The following is a 19,416-nucleotide window of genomic DNA, read 5'->3' on the forward strand; positions in this document are numbered from 1 at the left end:
AAGTTTCAGATTCATCCAGCATCCCCTAGGAGCTTAAACTGTAGGACCCTTTATCTGGAGTGTCTGTAGATGATGGAGATATCTGGAGTCTGGCATCCTATGAGATGCTGAAGAGCTGAACCATCTAGGTGGCTAGCCTAAGCTAGCTTGGGTTTAGTATCCTGCAACTAGATTAAAGTTAGAGCACTGACCGATACAGACCACATAGCTAACACAGAGTCATAGAATATCTCAAGTTGGAAAGGACCTATAAGGATCTTTCAGTATAACTCCCTGCTCCTCACAGGACTACCTAAAACTAAGTCATATGGTTAAGTCATCCATGACTTGTCAAACCCAATCAGATGTCTGCAATGTCCTTCTTGGTGTCAGTCTGGTACTTTATCCTCCAGTGGTCTAGGCCAGTGGTGGCCAATGTTTATAACCAGGCAACTTTCACCAGGTAAGAGGTGAGCACAGGATGCTTCACCCCTATCCTGAGCAAAGCTGCAGTACGCAGGTAGCATGCCTGGCATTTCAAAAACTGCTGCACCAATTCTGTGATCACAGCAAGTGAAGAGCATAGAGGCATGAAGCCATGAAGCTAATTCCTACCTCCCCCGCCATGGGGAGAAAGCAGGCTGATGGAAGGACCCCTCCACTCTAAGGAACCGTAAGCAGGGGCTACTGGTGGAGGCTGGGAGCCACACATACTGCCAACAATGGTTTGCAGTCTGAATTCCTCAGCTCAATCACCTCCTTTTGGTTTTGGCTACCACGGTACAAAAACAGACTGAAATTTCAGACAACACTTGCTGATCAAACCCTCTTTGACAATATCTGTCTTCTAGCTCTATTGCTGAGCTTTGGACATAAAGCATATGAATACTCCTTCATTTCCCTTCCATTCTTGTATTTACTTTGATTTAGAAAAAACTGAGGGATATAAATCTTTATGTATTTAACCTTTCACCTGTCATTCAGTCACGTAGAGTCCAGCCCCTGCAATCCTCCTGCACTCCTGTAAATTGATTCATCAATGCCTTCACTGCCCTGCACTCTCACTGGGGTCTCACACACTGTCCTGAATATAGGCTGGAAACCCACTGGAAAGGCTAAGACCATTTATTAGCAGATTAAAAATGGAAATTTAAATTTTATTTATCAAGAAGCAAGAACAATGTTGCACCTGCACAGGTTTGAAGGCAGGGTTAAGCCATCTCCAACATGAGGTCCTCTGGTTACAGAGGATCTCATATGACCTCACCCATCTGGCCTTTTCCATAGTGGGATCTGTCTTGACCATGCACTGCCAACAAAACCAAGGAGTTTGATTTTCAAACCCATGGTCTTTCCAGGGTGTAAAGTTTAAATGAACTTTCACACTGAGCAGCACCTAAAGTCAGATGTTCTCATCTACCACAGAGGACAAATTCAAGCAGGTTGGAGTCAGATGGGATCGTCTTTCCAGGGGAGAGCTTCATAAAGTAGATTAGCTCAGGTCTCTGAGCACTTGTTTGCTTCTAAACCCACAGGATCCTTCAAAATACTGAAGATATTCAAACTGCAAATATGTACTGTCCTCTCCACTGCAGGAGATGTAGTACAGGAAAGACAGTTGAGGGCAGCTATGGGGGACATGAGATGCTGACCTAAAGATGCTTCCCTGTAGAAGAGGAACCTCCTAGGAGCCAGCTAAGCAGTTTTTTGTTAGGGTCCTGAGGAGTAAACATGCCCCATCAATGAACTGTCAAGCAAAAAAAAGAAAGCAGTTAAAATGAATTGGATCCCTGTGGCAGCACATTGTCACTGCTGTCACTTGGCTGTATAGAAAAGCCTGGACAGAGCAGCATGGTGAGGTAGCTGCCAGGATCATCAGCTACTCAGCTAATAGTTTTTTGTATGGATAAAGCAGGACCCATACACCTCAATCTATTCAAACCCACTTCTCTGGCAGTACCTGCTAAACACAGACCAGTAAGAAGCTCTTCAGGCACTCTATGACTGGTAAAATAAACTGGTTTTCTTCCTTCCTGTTTGTTTTCTGGTGGGACCAGACCTCTGCACTCTTCTTGGGCTAGGGCAGATGGGAAAGATGCAGTTTTATCTTTGGACACCTTGATGATATCTAGCCAGTCCAATATGTACCAATTATTTTTGTTTTGTTTACTGTAGCAAAATCCATGAAAAGAAAAACTTCACATAAAGGGGCTTTCGGTGCATCAAGGAAGTATAAGTTTAAGCCAGAGACCTGCAGTAATAGGTCATCTAGTCCATCTCTCTGCTACTGGAGGATTATTTCTCTCTTTGGAAGTATATTTTTCAGTCCTTTGTACATTTTCATCCCAGGGAAAAATTTACCATGAGAAAGTACTCCTGCAAAAAGCAATTTACATGATCAGTTATTTTCTATATTCCCTTTTCTATTATTTCAGCTATTTGTGCCTGGCTAAGAAGCTTATATTCTCCCAGCCCAGTTTCTCTTTATCCTGTAGTCAATCTACTAATCCCATTCTCATGGTATCTTAGTTTCTTGCTGTCGAAATGACCACGATACCACAAGTATGCCATGTGGTCCTTGTGTCCAGGGACAAGCAGGACAGACCACAGGTTGGAGCAGGGTTGATCTCCTTCATGTTTCTTGCCCAAGACCAGCTAGGAAAACACATGGGATATGGATTTCCTGCCTTGCAGCCAGACATCTTCCCAAGGGGGAAGATGTTTGTGTTTGATCCACAGCAGGCTAGCAGTGAGAGGTTGTTGGGCACTGTAGTACCAGGTAGTTATAAAAGGAATGTTTTTCTTATCAACTCCAAGTTAATGTGCTTGGTGAAATAGCTGGTCTATCTAACTATAAATAATAAAATAAACAAATATATAAAAAGAAAATTAATAAAAGCAACACAACCAATTTGGCTTATTATCCGTGTAAAGTATAACTACTTTATGATGGTAATGAGAGCTGATGTTCTTCACAGGAAGAAGATGCAATACAGTAGGAATAATTCTCTCATATGCAAATACAAACCCGACTATAAATTCACTGGTTTCATGTAAATTATTTCCATTTTCCCTAAGAAACAAGAGAACAAGGCCTGATTTATTTTTCCCCTAGCCTCACAGCTACCATGTGTGTTTCCCCTGCCTGTGCTGAATAGTGCTTGAAAAGCACAGCCATGGGGCACAGCTGGTACTCACACCCCTTTTGAGGAGTTAGAGGCACCTATGGTTCCCTTTATAGACAGATTAGATCAAATCAGAGGAGCTTGAGCCCAGTGTGTCCATCCTAAAACTGATGGCTGCTCCAGGTGAAATGAAATGAAGGAGCAAACATGCTTTTCCTCTTTGCTGACTGTGATGACCAGGTAGGGTGACTGATACAGCTGTAGCCACCTGCACGACAGACTGATGACAAGATGAGATGAATGTCTTCCCCCATCCCATTGGGGTTTTTGCAGTATTTACCACAAGGATAGGAGTTTTTCTAACCATTCCACACTTCTGGCACTGACATTAGGTTTCCACACAGTTTCAGTGGTTTCTTGTGCAGTCAGTTGTCTTTAAGCAGTACAAGGCAGAGAAGTAATGCTGGATGGCAGCCATGCTCACCCATGTTTGATGGTGTGTGCATGGGTGAGGGAAAAGTCACCCTATTTCTCACTCCAGAGTTTAAAGGGGTATGTATAATTAATGGGACAGATTCCTTGGTGCTGTTCTCGCCACTTTACATAGGACCAAATCTCCTTGAGTAATGGAAGGGTAGATTAAGCCCATTAACTACACTTCACAGCACCTTTGTGTCACACAGGAGTTTTCTGAGGTCACTTTAAGCTGCCATTCATCTCTCCCTGCTTTCAGTGGAGCTATAAAGTTGTACTAGCACTGGTGTATGTTGGACCTGGCATGGGTACATCCTTTTGAGAGGGGGAGGCAGGCAAAGGGCACCACATCAGTGTTGCTTGCTGAAAGCCTGACACACTGGTCCACACAATGAAAACACCTCTGCTGAGAGGAAGGATGAACTGGGAGGAGAAACTAGTACTTCCCCAGTCCCTGTCTTGCATGGACCAGCCACTAGCCTCTGCTTCTCCTTACCCCCAGCCTCTGCAGCACCCCAAAAGCAGGCAAAGTGAGGAAACTAGTGTCCTCACTCTGAAACACACTCCTGAGACAACCCATGACACTTCTTACTACAATCTGGTAGATGTCTCATGTGGCCAAGGCTTTTTCATTTGTTACCCACCTAGATGGGTATAAGTGTGCACACAAACCATACCAACCCAAGTACTGGGCAAGAACTCCTGAATTGAATTTAGATTTTTCTTTTTTTAGCTGATGGCTTTCAGTGGTTTTTGGAAGTAAGTTCCTTAGAAGTATTAGAAGATGAGTGCCTGGAAACGAAGTGCTTCCTGATCTGCAAATCTTAGTCTCCAAGTTCTTTATGAGAGAGAAGGGTGGGATGAGGAGCGGAGGCAGATAAATTCTTTCAACTGCTAAAGGCACAGCATAAAACCAAACATGTTCCTGCAGGTTTTTCATCAGATATCAAAACAACACTAATTCACCAGCATAGCAAGAGGTCCATCAGAACTGCTGTGGACTTCCCAAACCATTGTCTAGGCAGACAAAATGTGCTATGAGACAAGTCCAGCAGCAAACCTCTCCCAGCAAGGCTGGCTGAAGGTTTAACATACCCCCAAAATAATAGGGAAACTATGGAAAGTTTATTGATTATGAACCAAGAGACAAGTAGCTTTGTGCTAAGTCAACAATAAAATTTTAGATGTGGTAGTGATGAGGATGTCAAGAGAATTAGAGAGCAAGACAAACTACACAGACTGCACACTCCTGAAAGTCTTTGCTATTTCTGCTCCCAGCAAGGAGTGATGACATGCAAAACACTCTTTTTATCCCTGGAATATTTTCTACTACTTGTATGCAAGCATCTCTTCATCAGCTGCTCTTCCAATTCCTACCCAATGACTAGGCACATGCAGAAAGACCAGTTCTGGAAGTTGAAGTTTGGTGGTTTTTACAGAGTCCTAACCCTGCATGGCTGGCATGGAGGACACTGCCCAGTCAAGGCAGAGTGGGATCCCTGGAGCCATCCCTTTGAAATACAGATCCTACACCTCTCTTGAGAAAAGGACACCCATCCACGACCAAAGACTGTGTTCATTGGTGCACTCAGTCATCTACAGGCCATCATGTCTCTTGGGAAATCAAACTGGAGATCAAGGAAAATAAGTAATTACAATTCACACATGGAAGAAAACAACTGGTTAAAGGATAAAAAGAGAATTGAAAGGATTAAATATTCCCTGGAAAGACAATAACAGAGAAAGAAAACCCATGATAATGGCTACAGTAAGGAATGACTTCCCTGCATCAATTATACTAGAGCAAAATCAATATGAGGGTACGCCCAGAGTCTAGAAAATTAAATCACAGACTCAAGAAATAATTAATATTAGTTGTTTTGATTTGTTTGCTTAGTTTTGTTTTTACAAGGAGAGGAATACTGTTTCGTTTACAATTTTAGGTCTGACACTATAATTCAGGCTTCATCATGGAATCACACTTTCCTATTAATTGAGAAGTGAAAAGGGTGCATATGTAGTGATTTGGGGGGGTATAAGCAGGTTCTGATTTTTTTGCAATTTGCAAGTGTAGATTCTTGGCAGAACAGAACAGAGTGACAGAGCTGTCTGCCAGCCAGGAGGGCCTCTTTCAGGGAAGCTACAAAATAAATGTCTGCTAGTGATTTTGCATAGTACACTATCTCCTGCCTTCGCGGCACACGGCTGGGCTTGCAGCTTTTGCACAGCTCTGCTGGAAAAGACAGATGACTCAAAAGCAGGAGAAAACCTTATCTTTCATTAAAGAAACAGGGCAGGAGGGTTTAGCAGCAGCAGTGATAGTTACATCTTCAAAATGAGAGCCATCTGACGTTTGGAGGGCAGGAGATGCTGACTCACATGCCTCACCACTGTCCTCAAAAGCGACCCATTTCCTCTACCATCATCTGCTCCTGGTTCCCATGGTGCCCCCAATCAGCAGCCTGTCCCCTTTGGTCTCTAGCTTAGCTGTGGCTACTTCTGTAGATTTCTTAGCTCTTCCCAAAGTCCCAGGGAGATATCCTCATACTTTTGCAAGGAAGAGAAGGTAGTAGATGTCCTTTCTTCCTGCAGTGTGTATCTACAGGATAAAGCTATGCTTTGCACAGAAGCATTCCTAAAAACATAAGAAAAACACTTCATGGAAGACTTGCTGTCAGCATCCTTCAAATCAAGTCTGTGCTCAACCTCATGAACAAAGCAAACACTTCTTTTCAGGCATGGTGACCTCATCTTTGATGGCCTTCTTTTATCATGAAATACAAAAATATTTGGCTGATGTGAAAATTTGAAAATTATTTTATCTATAAACTGTATTCTGTGTTCTGAAATCCCAGATCTGGCATTGTTCAAAATCTTTAGTGCAAGATGGACATAAAACTGGGAAAGCAAAGGAGAAGGATGCTGTAAGTTGTCCATAAGAGCATTTTTTTTGAGTTCGTGCTCACTGCCTGTCTGCTAGAGAGAAGATAGGAAACAAGAGCTAGGCAGCTAGTCCATTTTATGGTCCAAAAATTGCACCTTCAGTAGGAAACAAAGACAAGCCAAGACCCGTTCTCAAAAGACAGTGACCTTCCTTCCCCACTCTTCCCCCAGGCAGGATTGCATTGTGGCTGCTGTCCCCAGCCAGGGTTGTCCTCTGAATGCCCAGGCACCAGCTGGGTTGGGTTGGCCAGGGAATGTGCTGGCCAAGAAAGAGGAGGGGCTCTCATAATGTTTGAGTTCATGCCCTAGTCAGTTTATAGATGCAGCCACCTGACTGTGTTTTCAAGCAGAGAGACATCAGCAGGCATTTTGTGCTTGCTGAACCTCCCAGGAATGGGATGGTATGACAGCTGACAGCTAGATGTGGGAGACAAGAGAGAGCAGGAGAGGAGAAGGGACATCAAAGTCCTACTGGAAGAATCGCACATAGAAGTTGGTAGCACAATGAGCGTAAGAGTTCTCTTAGTCGAGTGGCTGCAACAGTATACATGAGAGGGGCCAGAAAGAGAAGGGAACTGGTGGTGGGGAGGAGGCAGCAAACAAAGGAGAAGGGAATAAAACTGAGTAGAGCTTCTTGAAAAATCTGTATCCTGAAAGACAAATGTAAAGTGCCTCTTTTCATCTCCATGATAATTCAGCACAGAAAATACCAACATTTTTAACAGCATACTTCAATCCAAATCCTGCTATCAGTTAGTGTATGTGCTCTCTTCTCAAGAAAATATGATAATGACTCGTGGAAGGTGGAACCTTGGTCAAAAAATAAAACCACTTTTGCATTTAAATAATGACAACAATTTCAAAAGGCTTTAGAACAGAGACTTGGAATTTCCTTGTGCTTAGGGAAGGGTGAAGTCAAGATGAGATGGAAGTTGAAGAACATGTCATGAAAGGCAGAAAGCCAAAGCAATATTGAAAGAGGAGATTTGCTTAAAGTCTGAAGGGAGGAAGACTACAGCAGAGATATGTGCCAATGTCTGGGAATTACTATCATCAAGCCCACAGATGACCAAAACCAAAGAAAGTACATTTTAGGTAGAAGGACAATAAAGGAAGGGCAGATTTGGGTCATACTCAATGAGAACTAATTTAAACAAGAGTTTGAATAGGACTGACCCAAGCAAAACAGGAAGAAGAAAAGACTACACATGAAACCTAGAGACTGGGAAATAGAACAAAATAGACTTAAAATAGCAGCAAAGAAATAAAAAATGTTAAGAAGGATGAAAAAGCAACAGGTCTGATTCTCCTTTTCTTTGAGCCATTTGCAGTAAAAAACAAAAACTGATGGAGTAGATGTGTATCTGTTGGAAGTTCTCCTGTTAAGTGTAGGCCAGCAGTTTTATTTCACAGAATCAGTACGCTGGAAAAGACCTTGAAGATTATCTAGTCCAACTGTTCCTGTAGCTTTTTTTTTAAACACATCCAGGGATGGTGACTCAAGCCCCTCCCTGGGCAGCCTATTCCAGGCCCTGACAACTCTTTCAGTGAAAAGTTTTTTCCAAACATCTAATCTGACCCTGCCCTGGCACAGCTTGAGCCCATTCCCCCTTGTCCTATCACCTGTCACTTGGCTGAAGAGACCATCTTGCTTCATCTCCCTTTGATTTAGGGGAGTTTAACACAGTAAAGAGACAACCAAGGTGACTTTTGGGAATAGAAAGAAATGTGGGATGGGAGCAGGAGACCACAGGTAGGACCACTTTCACTGCAGGAACTTCTTAGTGTTCAATAAGACCCAAATAGGAAGAAACTGGTATCTAATCCTATGTACTACCTTTAGTTTCCAAATGCATTTTTCATCCTATTTCCTTGGGAAGCCACAGACCATGTTGCCACGAACGTGTTAGTGGAGATATGAATAAGCTCTGTACATGGGAAAGATAAATTCCAGTCTCTTCTAAATATCATGCACCTCCTAAGAAGGTTAAGGCTGTCATAACTAGCTGATTGTTTCACATATCCCTTCTAACAAGCTATTTCTAGAGGCAACTGTTAGAATGAACTGCTTGCTGCTTAGTTTTGGTGGGGAAAATATTTTTAACTGATTTTTTTATTTTAAACAAAAGTATTAAATGTTTAGGAGTAATGAATAATGTATTAAATTTGTACCACCTGGACTATTTCAACATTAAAATCTTGCCCTTCCCTCCACACACGCTAGGAAGAATTCTGTTGTCATTACCCTTTCGATGACATCCAGACAACTGTCACAGTGACGCTAATAAAAAGAGACACATTTAGTTGTACCTACCTTTGCTCACTCTTGTCTAAGTAAATTAGACTCAGTGTCTTCCAGATTTTTAATAACTACCCAGCTATTAGCAAGAACTTAACCACTGACAAACCTTACTTAGACTGTCAACCAAGGACAGACACAGAACAAAAAATGGGCAGTATTTTACCCTACTGATGCCTACTATATTAACAGAGCTGCAGTTTTTATTTTGAAAACTCATGTCCTCTTCAACCCCTGGACTACAACCAAATCTCGACAAACAATCCAGTAGTCCCACAAATAAAATAAAATAAATATATATATACACAGATATGTACATATACATGATGGATCCTATTAAAAACATTTCATCTTGTCAGCAGTTCATATAATGGAGGCAATGCTTAAGGAATAATTTTAGAGAAATATCTTTGTCTTAGAAACACAAGTAGAACAAAAGGCATAAGGATGGTTTTCAAGGGGCAGGTGATTGAACTTAAGTATTAGCATTCTTCTTCCTCTATATTTTGAAGTCATCTTACACCCATGAAGGTTAATGGGAGATAGATTCATATTCCCTTATATACGTACCTATGGAAGAGCACTAGCTGTAAATTTTATTCCTCTCTGATACATCCCAGTGACTCATTTATAGATCAAAAAGCAATACTTATAATTCTAATGATGAACATCTGCACCAAATGCCAAAATCTGTCACAGCCCACCAATGAATCTAGTTTGGATTATTGCTTTTGGGAATTCCTTACTTCACAGATGAAAAAAGAGACCCAGTACAGGACTTTCTTTCAGCCACCTTCTGGCTGCATCAGAAGCAAAAACTTGCCCTCTTCTGTATGCCAACTTTATTAGGATTTTGGTACTTTGTACTTACAAAGATCTGCCTTCCTATAGATGGATGTTGCAAGGAAAAACCTGGCAGATTTTAGTATATATTTAGCGTGGACACCATAAATTATCTTGAAAACAGCAATTGAATGCATTTGTCCCCTTATACAAGATGCATGCTCAGATTTAGTCACCAAGTGCTAAGACTCAACTTTTCAGAAAAAAACAATTGAACCTGTGGCAGGATACAGAAACTCATAAATCTGGAGTGATAGAAGGAAGCACATTACTTTTTAGGAGTACAGTTTCTCCTTCCATCTGTTCTCAGGTGCATTTCCCTCACATCTCTTGGACAAAGCAGCCCTACACCTTCCAGCTTTGAATGGACCTTAATCTACAACTCAATGGCATTCTATAAATCCAGCAGTCTTTGATGGTCCATCATAAACATCCTGAGATTAATTTCTCCAGACATTTTAACACCAGCATCTTGTGTTACACATGAGGGTGGGATATATCTACTCAATAAAATGCATTATATTTATGTGAACACTGGTAAATCACACACTTTTTAAAGCTTGGAGCCTTAGGCAGAAGGTTTGTCTTTAAAGTAACCTCGACAAGAGTGCAAGCTTTCCATCTCTGTTAGGAGTCATCAGAGGCAACTAATGGAGGGTTGGTGTAAGAATTCGTCATCTTTTTGATTCATGACATGATGCTATTTGCTTCTGGTGGCCCTTTCATTATTCTTGCAGGTGTAATAAGTACATATATCCAGGTGTTTGCTCAAAAGCATCAGCTCCCTGAGTGCTGTGATTCCCAGACACTGCTCAAGCAAGGATGGATGATGTGGAATACAAATAGCAACATTTGCTTTGGGACACAAGGCCTGTGTCCAGCAGGTAGCTTACATGAAAAATATGAAACAAGAAGCTGGGAAAAGTGCTGGGGTTTAGTTACTCTCCTCTGAGCTTTGAATTCTCCAGTATCACACTAAATGTACCTGCTGCCAGCCATATGCATACATCAGTAGAAGCAAAAAGGATGGTGACATGCTGACAGTTGTTTTGACTCCATTTTGCTTGTGTCCCCAAATGTGCTTGTTCATGTGTTCTGGGCTGCTCTTTGCAAAGCCACATGTGACTTCAGAAAGAAAATTCTCCTTCCTTATGTAAGCGTCCAAGTTGATGAGACAGACTCAAATGACACTTTCACGTCTCACTAATGATCCCTTGTGCTCCCTCGCTTCTTCCAGACCCTCTAACTCTCCATCCCCCACCTCCAGAATTCCTCCAGCTCTCATTATGACTCCTGCAGCTTTCTGATAAGCCGTCCTCTTCCACGGTGCCCCTCACGCACTCAGCTTGCTGCTTTGCAGATTTTGTGTGTCCTGACAATGACTGTTACTGACATGCCTATTCTCGCCTGTTTGTCTAGTGTTTTTCTCAGATGATGTAACCAAAACATAAATGCACATTTCCAGAATGTTGGGAGCTGCTGAAAGAGCAGATAAGGTGAACAACAGCATAATGAACATGGGGGGTGCAGAGAGAGTGGCAGTGCTCATTCAAAACTTGAGACAACTGAAAACTTCTCTTTGAACCTCCTTTGGATGCACATTTCCTTGCAAAACACTGTCCTTTCACAGATTTATATATAGCTGGCCCTCATCTCCTCTTCCTTCCATTGTGCAAGGAGTGGAACCAGTGGGCCCCAAGGAAAGTATCTCTATATTGGTACAGTATACAAAGCTTGAGGATGCAGACCTCTACTGTGGCTTGAAAATGAAAATATTAAAACCTAAAACGTTGTAACTTGGGCTTGCAATATCTTCTCCCCAAACTTGCTTTAGTTTACAGCAAGCAGATCTAACCCAGTATTTGCAATTAAAAACCACATAACGTTTTAAAATTCCAGTTCATTTATATTAATCACCAGATGCGGTACAAATACTACAGTTCCCTCCAAGGAGATTAACCTTTATTCAGAGAGTGGATGTCTTCAGTGGCCCCCATGAATAAGAGCATGTTTGTCATTAAATGCAAAAATAATTACTTGACTCAGGGCAGCAAGTCTCACTGTAACTCTCGAGTTGTACATTTCTCTAGGGACAGGCAGTAAAAACCATGAAAACGGAGCTTCGGTACTTCTAGATCTGTGCATATTTTTGAAGAGAAAATAAGGAGATAGCTGGAAAAGTGCTATCATATGTCATCAGTGTTCCGTTTGCATTCGTTTATTGGCACAAGACATCTTAATGAATGATGACTTGTTCCTTTGGGGTAAAGCAACCTTTAATCACTCTGTAAAAATTGTCATGGTCTTGCAACCCCCTGGTGTAACGCTTCTTGTCTTTTAAAAGCGTCAGAGTCTTGATGTAGCTTCTTTCAGTGACAGTCCCATCATGTCAGGCAGAAATACAAGCCTCATCTGAAGACCTTCTTTGACCATTATAATAGGCTTTGGCTGCCTGAGATCTTGAAATGTAAAATTGTAATCCACTTTTACCGAGGCCTGTTAGAAGCCTAGCTATTTTGCTATTACTTGTGATTTTACCACAAGGGATGGTGGTAGTTGTCTATATCCATTCCATTTAAACAAAAAGAAAATCTGACACATTACCATAAGCCTCTTTCAAGCCTGGCTGTGATCTGCTGAGAAATTTGCAGTGATGGAGGTGTATCAGTATTGGGTGACAGGACATTATGGCTACTTCTACATTAATAAATTAAATGTACCCAGGAACATTTTCTGCCATCGAGGACAAATGCAAGAGATCATCTTGTTTCACATTATTAAAACTCTTCATACCCTGTGCTGTCCACAAACCTCCAGCCAGGATAGTCCTCTGCGTCTTAAACTCCCATACAGCTGGTGGATTCGAACAGGGTGGGCTACCAGATCTCCTACACAGGTGACCACATACACTCCCTCAAGTATACATTACTCAGCGATTGCAGTCCTCATGTGGTAACATTCAGTAATTGCCTCTAGGAAATGGGTTTATATAGAAACAAAGCCCCTGTGCTGAAGTCCATCCAACCCAAGTATCAGCTGCCTTATATGTTTATATGCTATACATCACAGCTACCTCTTCTGTGAGTTTTTTTCTTGACTGCAAACACCAAACTAAAGGCAACATTAGCAAACAAACAAAAAAGGAAAACAAAGCAAGCTAATAATAATTAAACATTTATCACATATCTTCACTTTGTTCTTAATGTTAAAAAAATAGGCAGGAGAGACACAAATGTACAAGCATGCATAGAAAGTGATTTTGCCTAACTGTAGGATTACAGCCATGGCTTCTAAGTATTAGATAGCCAGATGATATCAAATGACTCCTTACGTTACTTTAGGTCTGTCACTTAGGAAAGTGACCCAGGACAGGAAATTGCTGTGAACTTCTTCTCATAAACTAAGCTTCACGTATTCCTGCAGTGACTTCTCTTCCCCACTCAAACAATCTTCCCCATATCCAATCTCTCTCATGCACATCTGTCAGGGTGCTCAATGGCCCTCATCTCTCTCAGCCTTCTCTTTCTTCCAGGATATTTATTTGTCCAGCTTGCACTGGTGGTGCTAAGGGTAGGGAGGGAGACTTTTGTGGAAGTGGAAATACCAAGAAGTTACACATGCTCTCATACCCTGTACCATAATTTATTTCTTTCTTTGCTCTGGCAGAACAGTTCTGGTAAAATGACATTTTACCAACAGACTTTGGCTGTTAAAGAGCAAAAAGGTGTTGAATGAGCCACAACGAAGTCTAGCGTCTGACTGGATGGAGAAGCCACAGATTTTAACCTGATTGAGGTTTAGCAGCACTTTCCCAGAATCTTTTCAAGGAACTGTCCTACACTGACTTGCAAGAAAGGCATGTAGGGAGGGAGAAAACTCTTTTTTCTAAGAATTTGACATTTCCAGATTTCTGTACGTTGCAGTCATGGGCCATGTTAAAACAGAAAAAAACCAGCCATTAAGGCTTTCTGAGATGTGGAAGCAGAATGGAAGGATGGGTTCCAGGCACATCTGGCTTATTCAGAGAAAGGTTTCCACTGAGTTTAACCAAAGCACATCACTTCAAATCTCATCCAAACCTTGCTGAGCAGCTCTGCCACCAGGCACTCAAATTACCATAGGAAGACAGGCATGGAAGGTCCTCATAGGTCACTAAGCCAAGCCCTCTGCCATCATGGGTTGTTTACTTCACAAACTAATCAAGCTCCATCTCACACATTGCTGGTGTCAAGCAAGACTAGTCAGTCTTGCTGGGAAGTCCTCCAAAACACCACTATGCTGATAGTCAGAAGCCTCCTTTCCATTCCAAGCCTAAAGGTACCCACAGTCATTTATACTCCTTTGTTTTGGCATGAGCAGTTTTCTGTCACTTAAACTTTCATTCCACCTCTGCATTCCCCTCATCAACTTCATATTCCCATACTCTTACTTTTTTCAGTAGTTCTTAGTCTTTCTTGAGCATCAGTCATTAACAGAGTGTATTGCGTATCCAGTATTGCAGATTGCTGTGCAACACCATTCATGCTCTCCTTTCTCCTCTAAAATTACCTTTCCTGATATGTATTGGAATCTCATTTACTTTTTTAATGGGTGCAATGCATTGGTACATTGGTACATTGCACTGGTTCAATCAGTTAGAGGGATAAGTATGTGGCGATATCTCAGTTTGCCTCCCAAGACCTCAGGGCCAGAAACAGGTACTTTTAGGATCTATTTAACCTGATGTATTTCAGGTATCTTTCTTTTTGAGTAAGAAATTTATGACTTTATAGACTCCGTTAACCAGATCTGACTACAAAGGCATTTCCATGCAATTATCTCAGACGTAGATGTCGACAGTGACTGATAGGTATACTTTTATTAACCTCTCAAACATTTTCTGTTGGTAAGCTACTTGATCATAAAATAAATTCTTAAGTAGGGCTGAGAGCACGACCTTACACTTTGTATTTCATAATTTCAGGCATCATGCATTAATTCAATGATAATGGTTATGCAATTCTTTCTACAGGATAGCCCGACACCCCAGAAATTGGTAGTGCTTTCTACCTTTGTGTTCTCAGAAAATGTCATATTTTTTTCCTGAGTGAATACCATTTCCATGAACAGCAGACTAAAAAAATAAAAATAATAAAAATGCCTAGGATTGATCCTTAAAGAGCATCTGTAGCCTTATATTTCACCTTTCAGGAAAATTCCAAAGACATCACTTCCCTGAATACAGACTCTGTATCTTGGCATGCCTGTGACTCCAGGAAGACAAAATCTCCTCTAGAAATGCAGCAGTGAGTTACCAGCTTGTGGTGGATTTGGGAATGGTGGCAGATGTGCTGTGGAGGTACTAGAGGATGCACATAAATCAGGCAGAGGTGAGACAGTGCAGTCCCAAAACTCAGCCCAGAGGGTGAATTAATGCACTGCAGCTGTTAGCTTGGGTTAACACTGACTGATGCTTTTTGGGTGCGATGTCATACATAGCTGAATCAGAGCACGAGCAAAGACAGCGAGTGCATTGCTGTCCTGTGTCAAGTTGCACTTCACTGGGTGGCTTTTCAGAAGAAGCTGGCAGAAAACAGGATTCATCTGGGTGGCCGGAGGAAGAATAAAAGGGTGGCATGACCAGCGTACGTCATGCACACAGAACGGGGTTGGAAGGTTGTTCTGTCTGTGATTGAAGTGTCAGTTTTATTCATGCCTGTTGTTAGCACCCATTACGCGCAATTGTCCCCTGAGAAGTGGCTGGTGTCACGCTCAACTCTTGCATCCACTGACCCAGCAGAGTAGGGGGCACTGGGGACTGCCTTGCTATCCGAATTCTCCTACATCTTTTTAATAATTCCTGTCACAGTGATTTTCCTTACCAACCTCAGTAGCATAAACATATCTAGGAAGTATGCTAAGCCTTTCATAGAACTTAACAGTAAGTCTAATTATTCAGTTAGCAATTTCAGAAGCACTTCTTTACAAATGAGGGAGAAATGTTATTATCTCTCTGGTTTGGCTTTACCTTCCAAAGCAGCTTCAATGACTCTAAGAATTCACAGTCTTCTTGTGCAAAAGGCAGTCACACAGCACAAAATTTCCCAACTATGCTGTACAGTTTAGTTCTTTGAAGACGACTCAAATATCAGCTGACTAGGAGTAAACAGTTTCATGTAGCGCTGCACTGGCCCAAGACATTTTCAAGATATACAAATACAAACAAGATTTGCTAAAATTCCTTTCAACAGCTGGACTGCTCTATAACATGAAGTTGCCCAGGACACTTACTAACTTTCCTGGCTTTTCTTTCACTGCTCCTTTGAATTTATGTTAGCAAATTCAAGGCTTGGTATGACCCTTGAACCAAATCACTGAACATACCACAGAATCACAACGGTTGTAACTCTTCCAACACCAGTTTGCAGTCTTTACAGTAGTTAAAAAGCATGTCTGCTTTATAATGCTTAGCCTTGCAGTTTGGGAAAGGGAACACAGACATAACCCTAAGTGCTGGCAGACGTGGCAGAGAAAAGTATTTAAATAAATAAACTACTGTACGATTTCCTCCATGCCTTCAGAGGCTAAGAGAGCATTCAGAGTCCAAATGAAACACCACCTCAGGATAATATTTTTCTTATCAGCACTGACTCTGGAAACTCAGAGGAGGAAGAAGGATCTCAGCAAGTTTAAAGAGGAGGTTTGCTGGCACAGGCTGCAATGGAGCTACAGGTAAAAGATTTAGTGCTCAAACCTTCTTATTTTAAATGGCTCATGGTACTTTTTGGCAACTGGAATTTTTTGGTCTAATGATGTGAGTTTGTGAACTTTATTCATACTCACTGAAGAAAGCAAAAATTTTGCTGATGCCAGAGGAATAAGATGCCCTTCCTTCTACCAGCTAATCAACGTCATGAAATGTCTGTGCAATGCAGTTGACACTGAATAAGTCTCATGATTCAGAATCTGTTTTTCTTTTCACACCTATGAATCATTTTCTTTTTTATCTTTTTTTTTTTTTTTAGTGATCTACAGACAATAATAATTCCTATTTACCAGTCACTGCCACATGCTTACAGAACTGTTGGCTGAAAAGCATAAAGCTAACATTTTTGCTTTCAATTGACCGGTAACTTCAGTTTATCCATGCTGACAAGAGTTCTTCAATATCTCATTTTACATCTGAAACAGTCTTTTCTGAGCACTGAAGGTTAAATATATGTAGATAATGTTAGTGCAATCTCTGTTGAATGAGATTTTCTATTTAACAGAACTTATGCACACTGATGAGTGTTAATATGTAAGGGTATCAGATGTTGCAAATTCACATCTTTTAATAATCCATGAATATTTCAAATGTTAACATTTTCCCCAGAATTTACCAGATATTATTTTCAGGTTTCATTATCATACACAGAATCTATTGCTTAATGGCAGGGGGAATTAATTTTCTGGATCTCAGGCTAAACTCCCCCAAAAGAAACAGAGAAAGTAATAATTGACCTCAACTCCTCTAATCACATTTAGTTTCATGAAAAATCTACAGAAATGGGAAGCTAGTGAAAAAAACCCCAACATTAGTAATCTGCCACTTTCTGAGTAATCATAGTTTAATCTTTTGACTTTTATTTAAAAAAAAAAACCCTATAAACCATAATTTGCTCTTGCAATCAAAATCTCCAGTGCAAAAGCAACTGTTAAAATATAAATTAATTTAAACAAAATAATGCTGCTTTTTTACAAGGTCTTTCAAGTTTTCTATCACAGCAACCAAGAACCAAAACATTGGGTACTTAAAAGCAAAACAACCACTAAAAGCAGTCGGTAGCAAAACCCAACATTGTTTTATAGCAGCATCTACTATTAAACAATTCACTACATAAACAGTAATCCCATTACAGCCACAATGTCAAAGATGCTCTGTAAGCTGAACAGGCAAAATGTTTCCACAATGACTGCAAGCCAGCAAAACGCTCCATAAGATGTCAACAGGGAAATACAATTCAGTCTTAATAGATTCTGAGCTTATGTAAGACGGGCTTATGGGAGAGTCTACTATGAAAGCAAGTGAGCAAGTGACATTACTGTAAACACAACCTGCAGTTTCCTAGAACATTCAGGCTAAAGACATTCAAAACTCCACCCAAAGACACTGTGCTAGCTGTAGGGTTCACGTGTTCTGGACCAAAAGTGAAGGGAATTAAAATATCTACCAACACCAGTGACCAGTGAGGTGATAGTCACTCCTGTATGGAAGAGACTGGGAATACATTCAGCCCCATAATTGGCATAAGAAATAAAATAATTATAACCAGCCCATGTAACTTTCTTCTAGTAAAACATCTGTTGTTCTGCAAAATAACCCAGGAAGCCTTCATTCCTAATTAGTAATGCAATGTGAGCAATGTTGGTTTTGGGATATGAATAAGTTTCTCTGGGTGACAACTTGGTTCATCGAATTAAAGCCACGGAGCAATGTGAGGTTTGCCATTTCTGGGATTAAAAAAATGGTACATTTGCACACACACACCAGGAAAAGGAGAAAAAAACATAACATCTTGAGAACTCACCACCAGGTTTCCTATCACCATGACCAACAAGAAGACAAGAAGGCACAGCGGCTGCCCAGCTACTTCCATGCAATCCCACATGGTCTCGATCCACTCCCCACACAAAATTCGGAAGATGATGAGGAATGAGTGGAAGAAATCGTTCATGTGCCACCGAGGCAGATTGCCAGTTGTGCTTATCTTCTTCACATTGTCCATGTAGCTTTTCCCAAAAAGCTGCATTCCTACCACGGCAAAAATAAAGACGATGATTGCCAGCACAAGAGTGAGGTTACCGAGGGCACCCACTGAATTACCGATGATTTTAATGAGTGTATTTAAGGTCGGCCAGGATTTTGCCAATTTGAAGACTCGCAGCTGTGAAAAAAACATAAACAACAGTGTCAGTTCACAGAAGCACCAGACATTTCAGCCGATGAATTATTAAAGCGGTTATAACGTGAAAGACATTAAATGCCACAGTGTGTGCAGTACAAGGTGATTTTAGCCATACTTCCTGTTAACCTCACTACAGCTATTAATAAAATATCAGTACGGCTTCTTGGATGACAATTAAGTTTTCCAGAGCAATGCTGTGCCTTGTTAGACAGACGTGTTTTCAGGGGCTCATTCCTGCAATACCATGGTGGGGAGACCATGGTCTCAGGTCTTAATATTTTCTTTGACATTCCTTTTCCGCCTCAAATTAAATGGCCTGGCAGGCATCTGGGGGAAGGGGTTTAGGGTTTGATCCCACAAAGAGAGAAGCAATTCCTCTGTGTTTCAGAGCAAGCCTCAGCCAGATGCTATTAGCTGTTAGCTCCCAGGGTGAAAATCACCTCTGTGCTGAGGATCACGCAGTCTATGCACAACCCACGTTCCACTTAAGACCTATTTTAAGGATGTAAATGGTTCCTAGCCCTTGTGTTGTGTTTTCAAGCGAAGGTTTAATTTCAGCCCTATTGAAGAGGGGTTGCTCAGAAACTGACAGCAGACTCTCAGGACCTAGCAGCAGTGGTGAAAAATTTGCATTTTTGAGCAGCACAGAAAATTTGGGGGGAAAAAAAGAAAGAAAAAAAAAGTCTTCTGCTAAATGTAACCATAAGGGCTTATTTTCCTGGTCTTTCCAAGCTGTGAAGCCGTATCATGGCCAGAATGATTAGCATGGACATCCTGGTACATGAAGTGCAACACAAATGTCAGGCTGGCAAGGAAACTACTTTTC

The 19,416-nt window shown here is 41.2% G+C and overlaps 1 protein-coding gene across 4 annotated transcripts in view; it reads right to left on the reverse strand.

Moving 5' to 3' along the window:
• SCN5A (sodium voltage-gated channel alpha subunit 5) overlaps positions 1 to 19,416 on the reverse strand; it is a gene marked incomplete at both ends in the record, with an annotated part of 175,248 nt that overhangs the window by 75,494 nt on the left and 80,338 nt on the right. For all 4 annotated transcript variants that reach the window (XM_084260116.1, XM_084260115.1, XM_084260114.1 and 1 more), the window contains one exon: positions 18,213 to 18,569. In XM_084260116.1, coding sequence (XP_084116242.1) covers positions 18,213 to 18,569 — 357 coding nt within the window. The remainder of the gene's footprint in view (positions 1 to 18,212; positions 18,570 to 19,416) is intronic.

The sequence above is a fragment of the Gallinula chloropus genome, assembly GCF_964237585.1.
Source record: "Gallinula chloropus genome assembly, chromosome: 2".
Taxonomy (NCBI): domain Eukaryota; kingdom Metazoa; phylum Chordata; class Aves; order Gruiformes; family Rallidae; genus Gallinula; species Gallinula chloropus.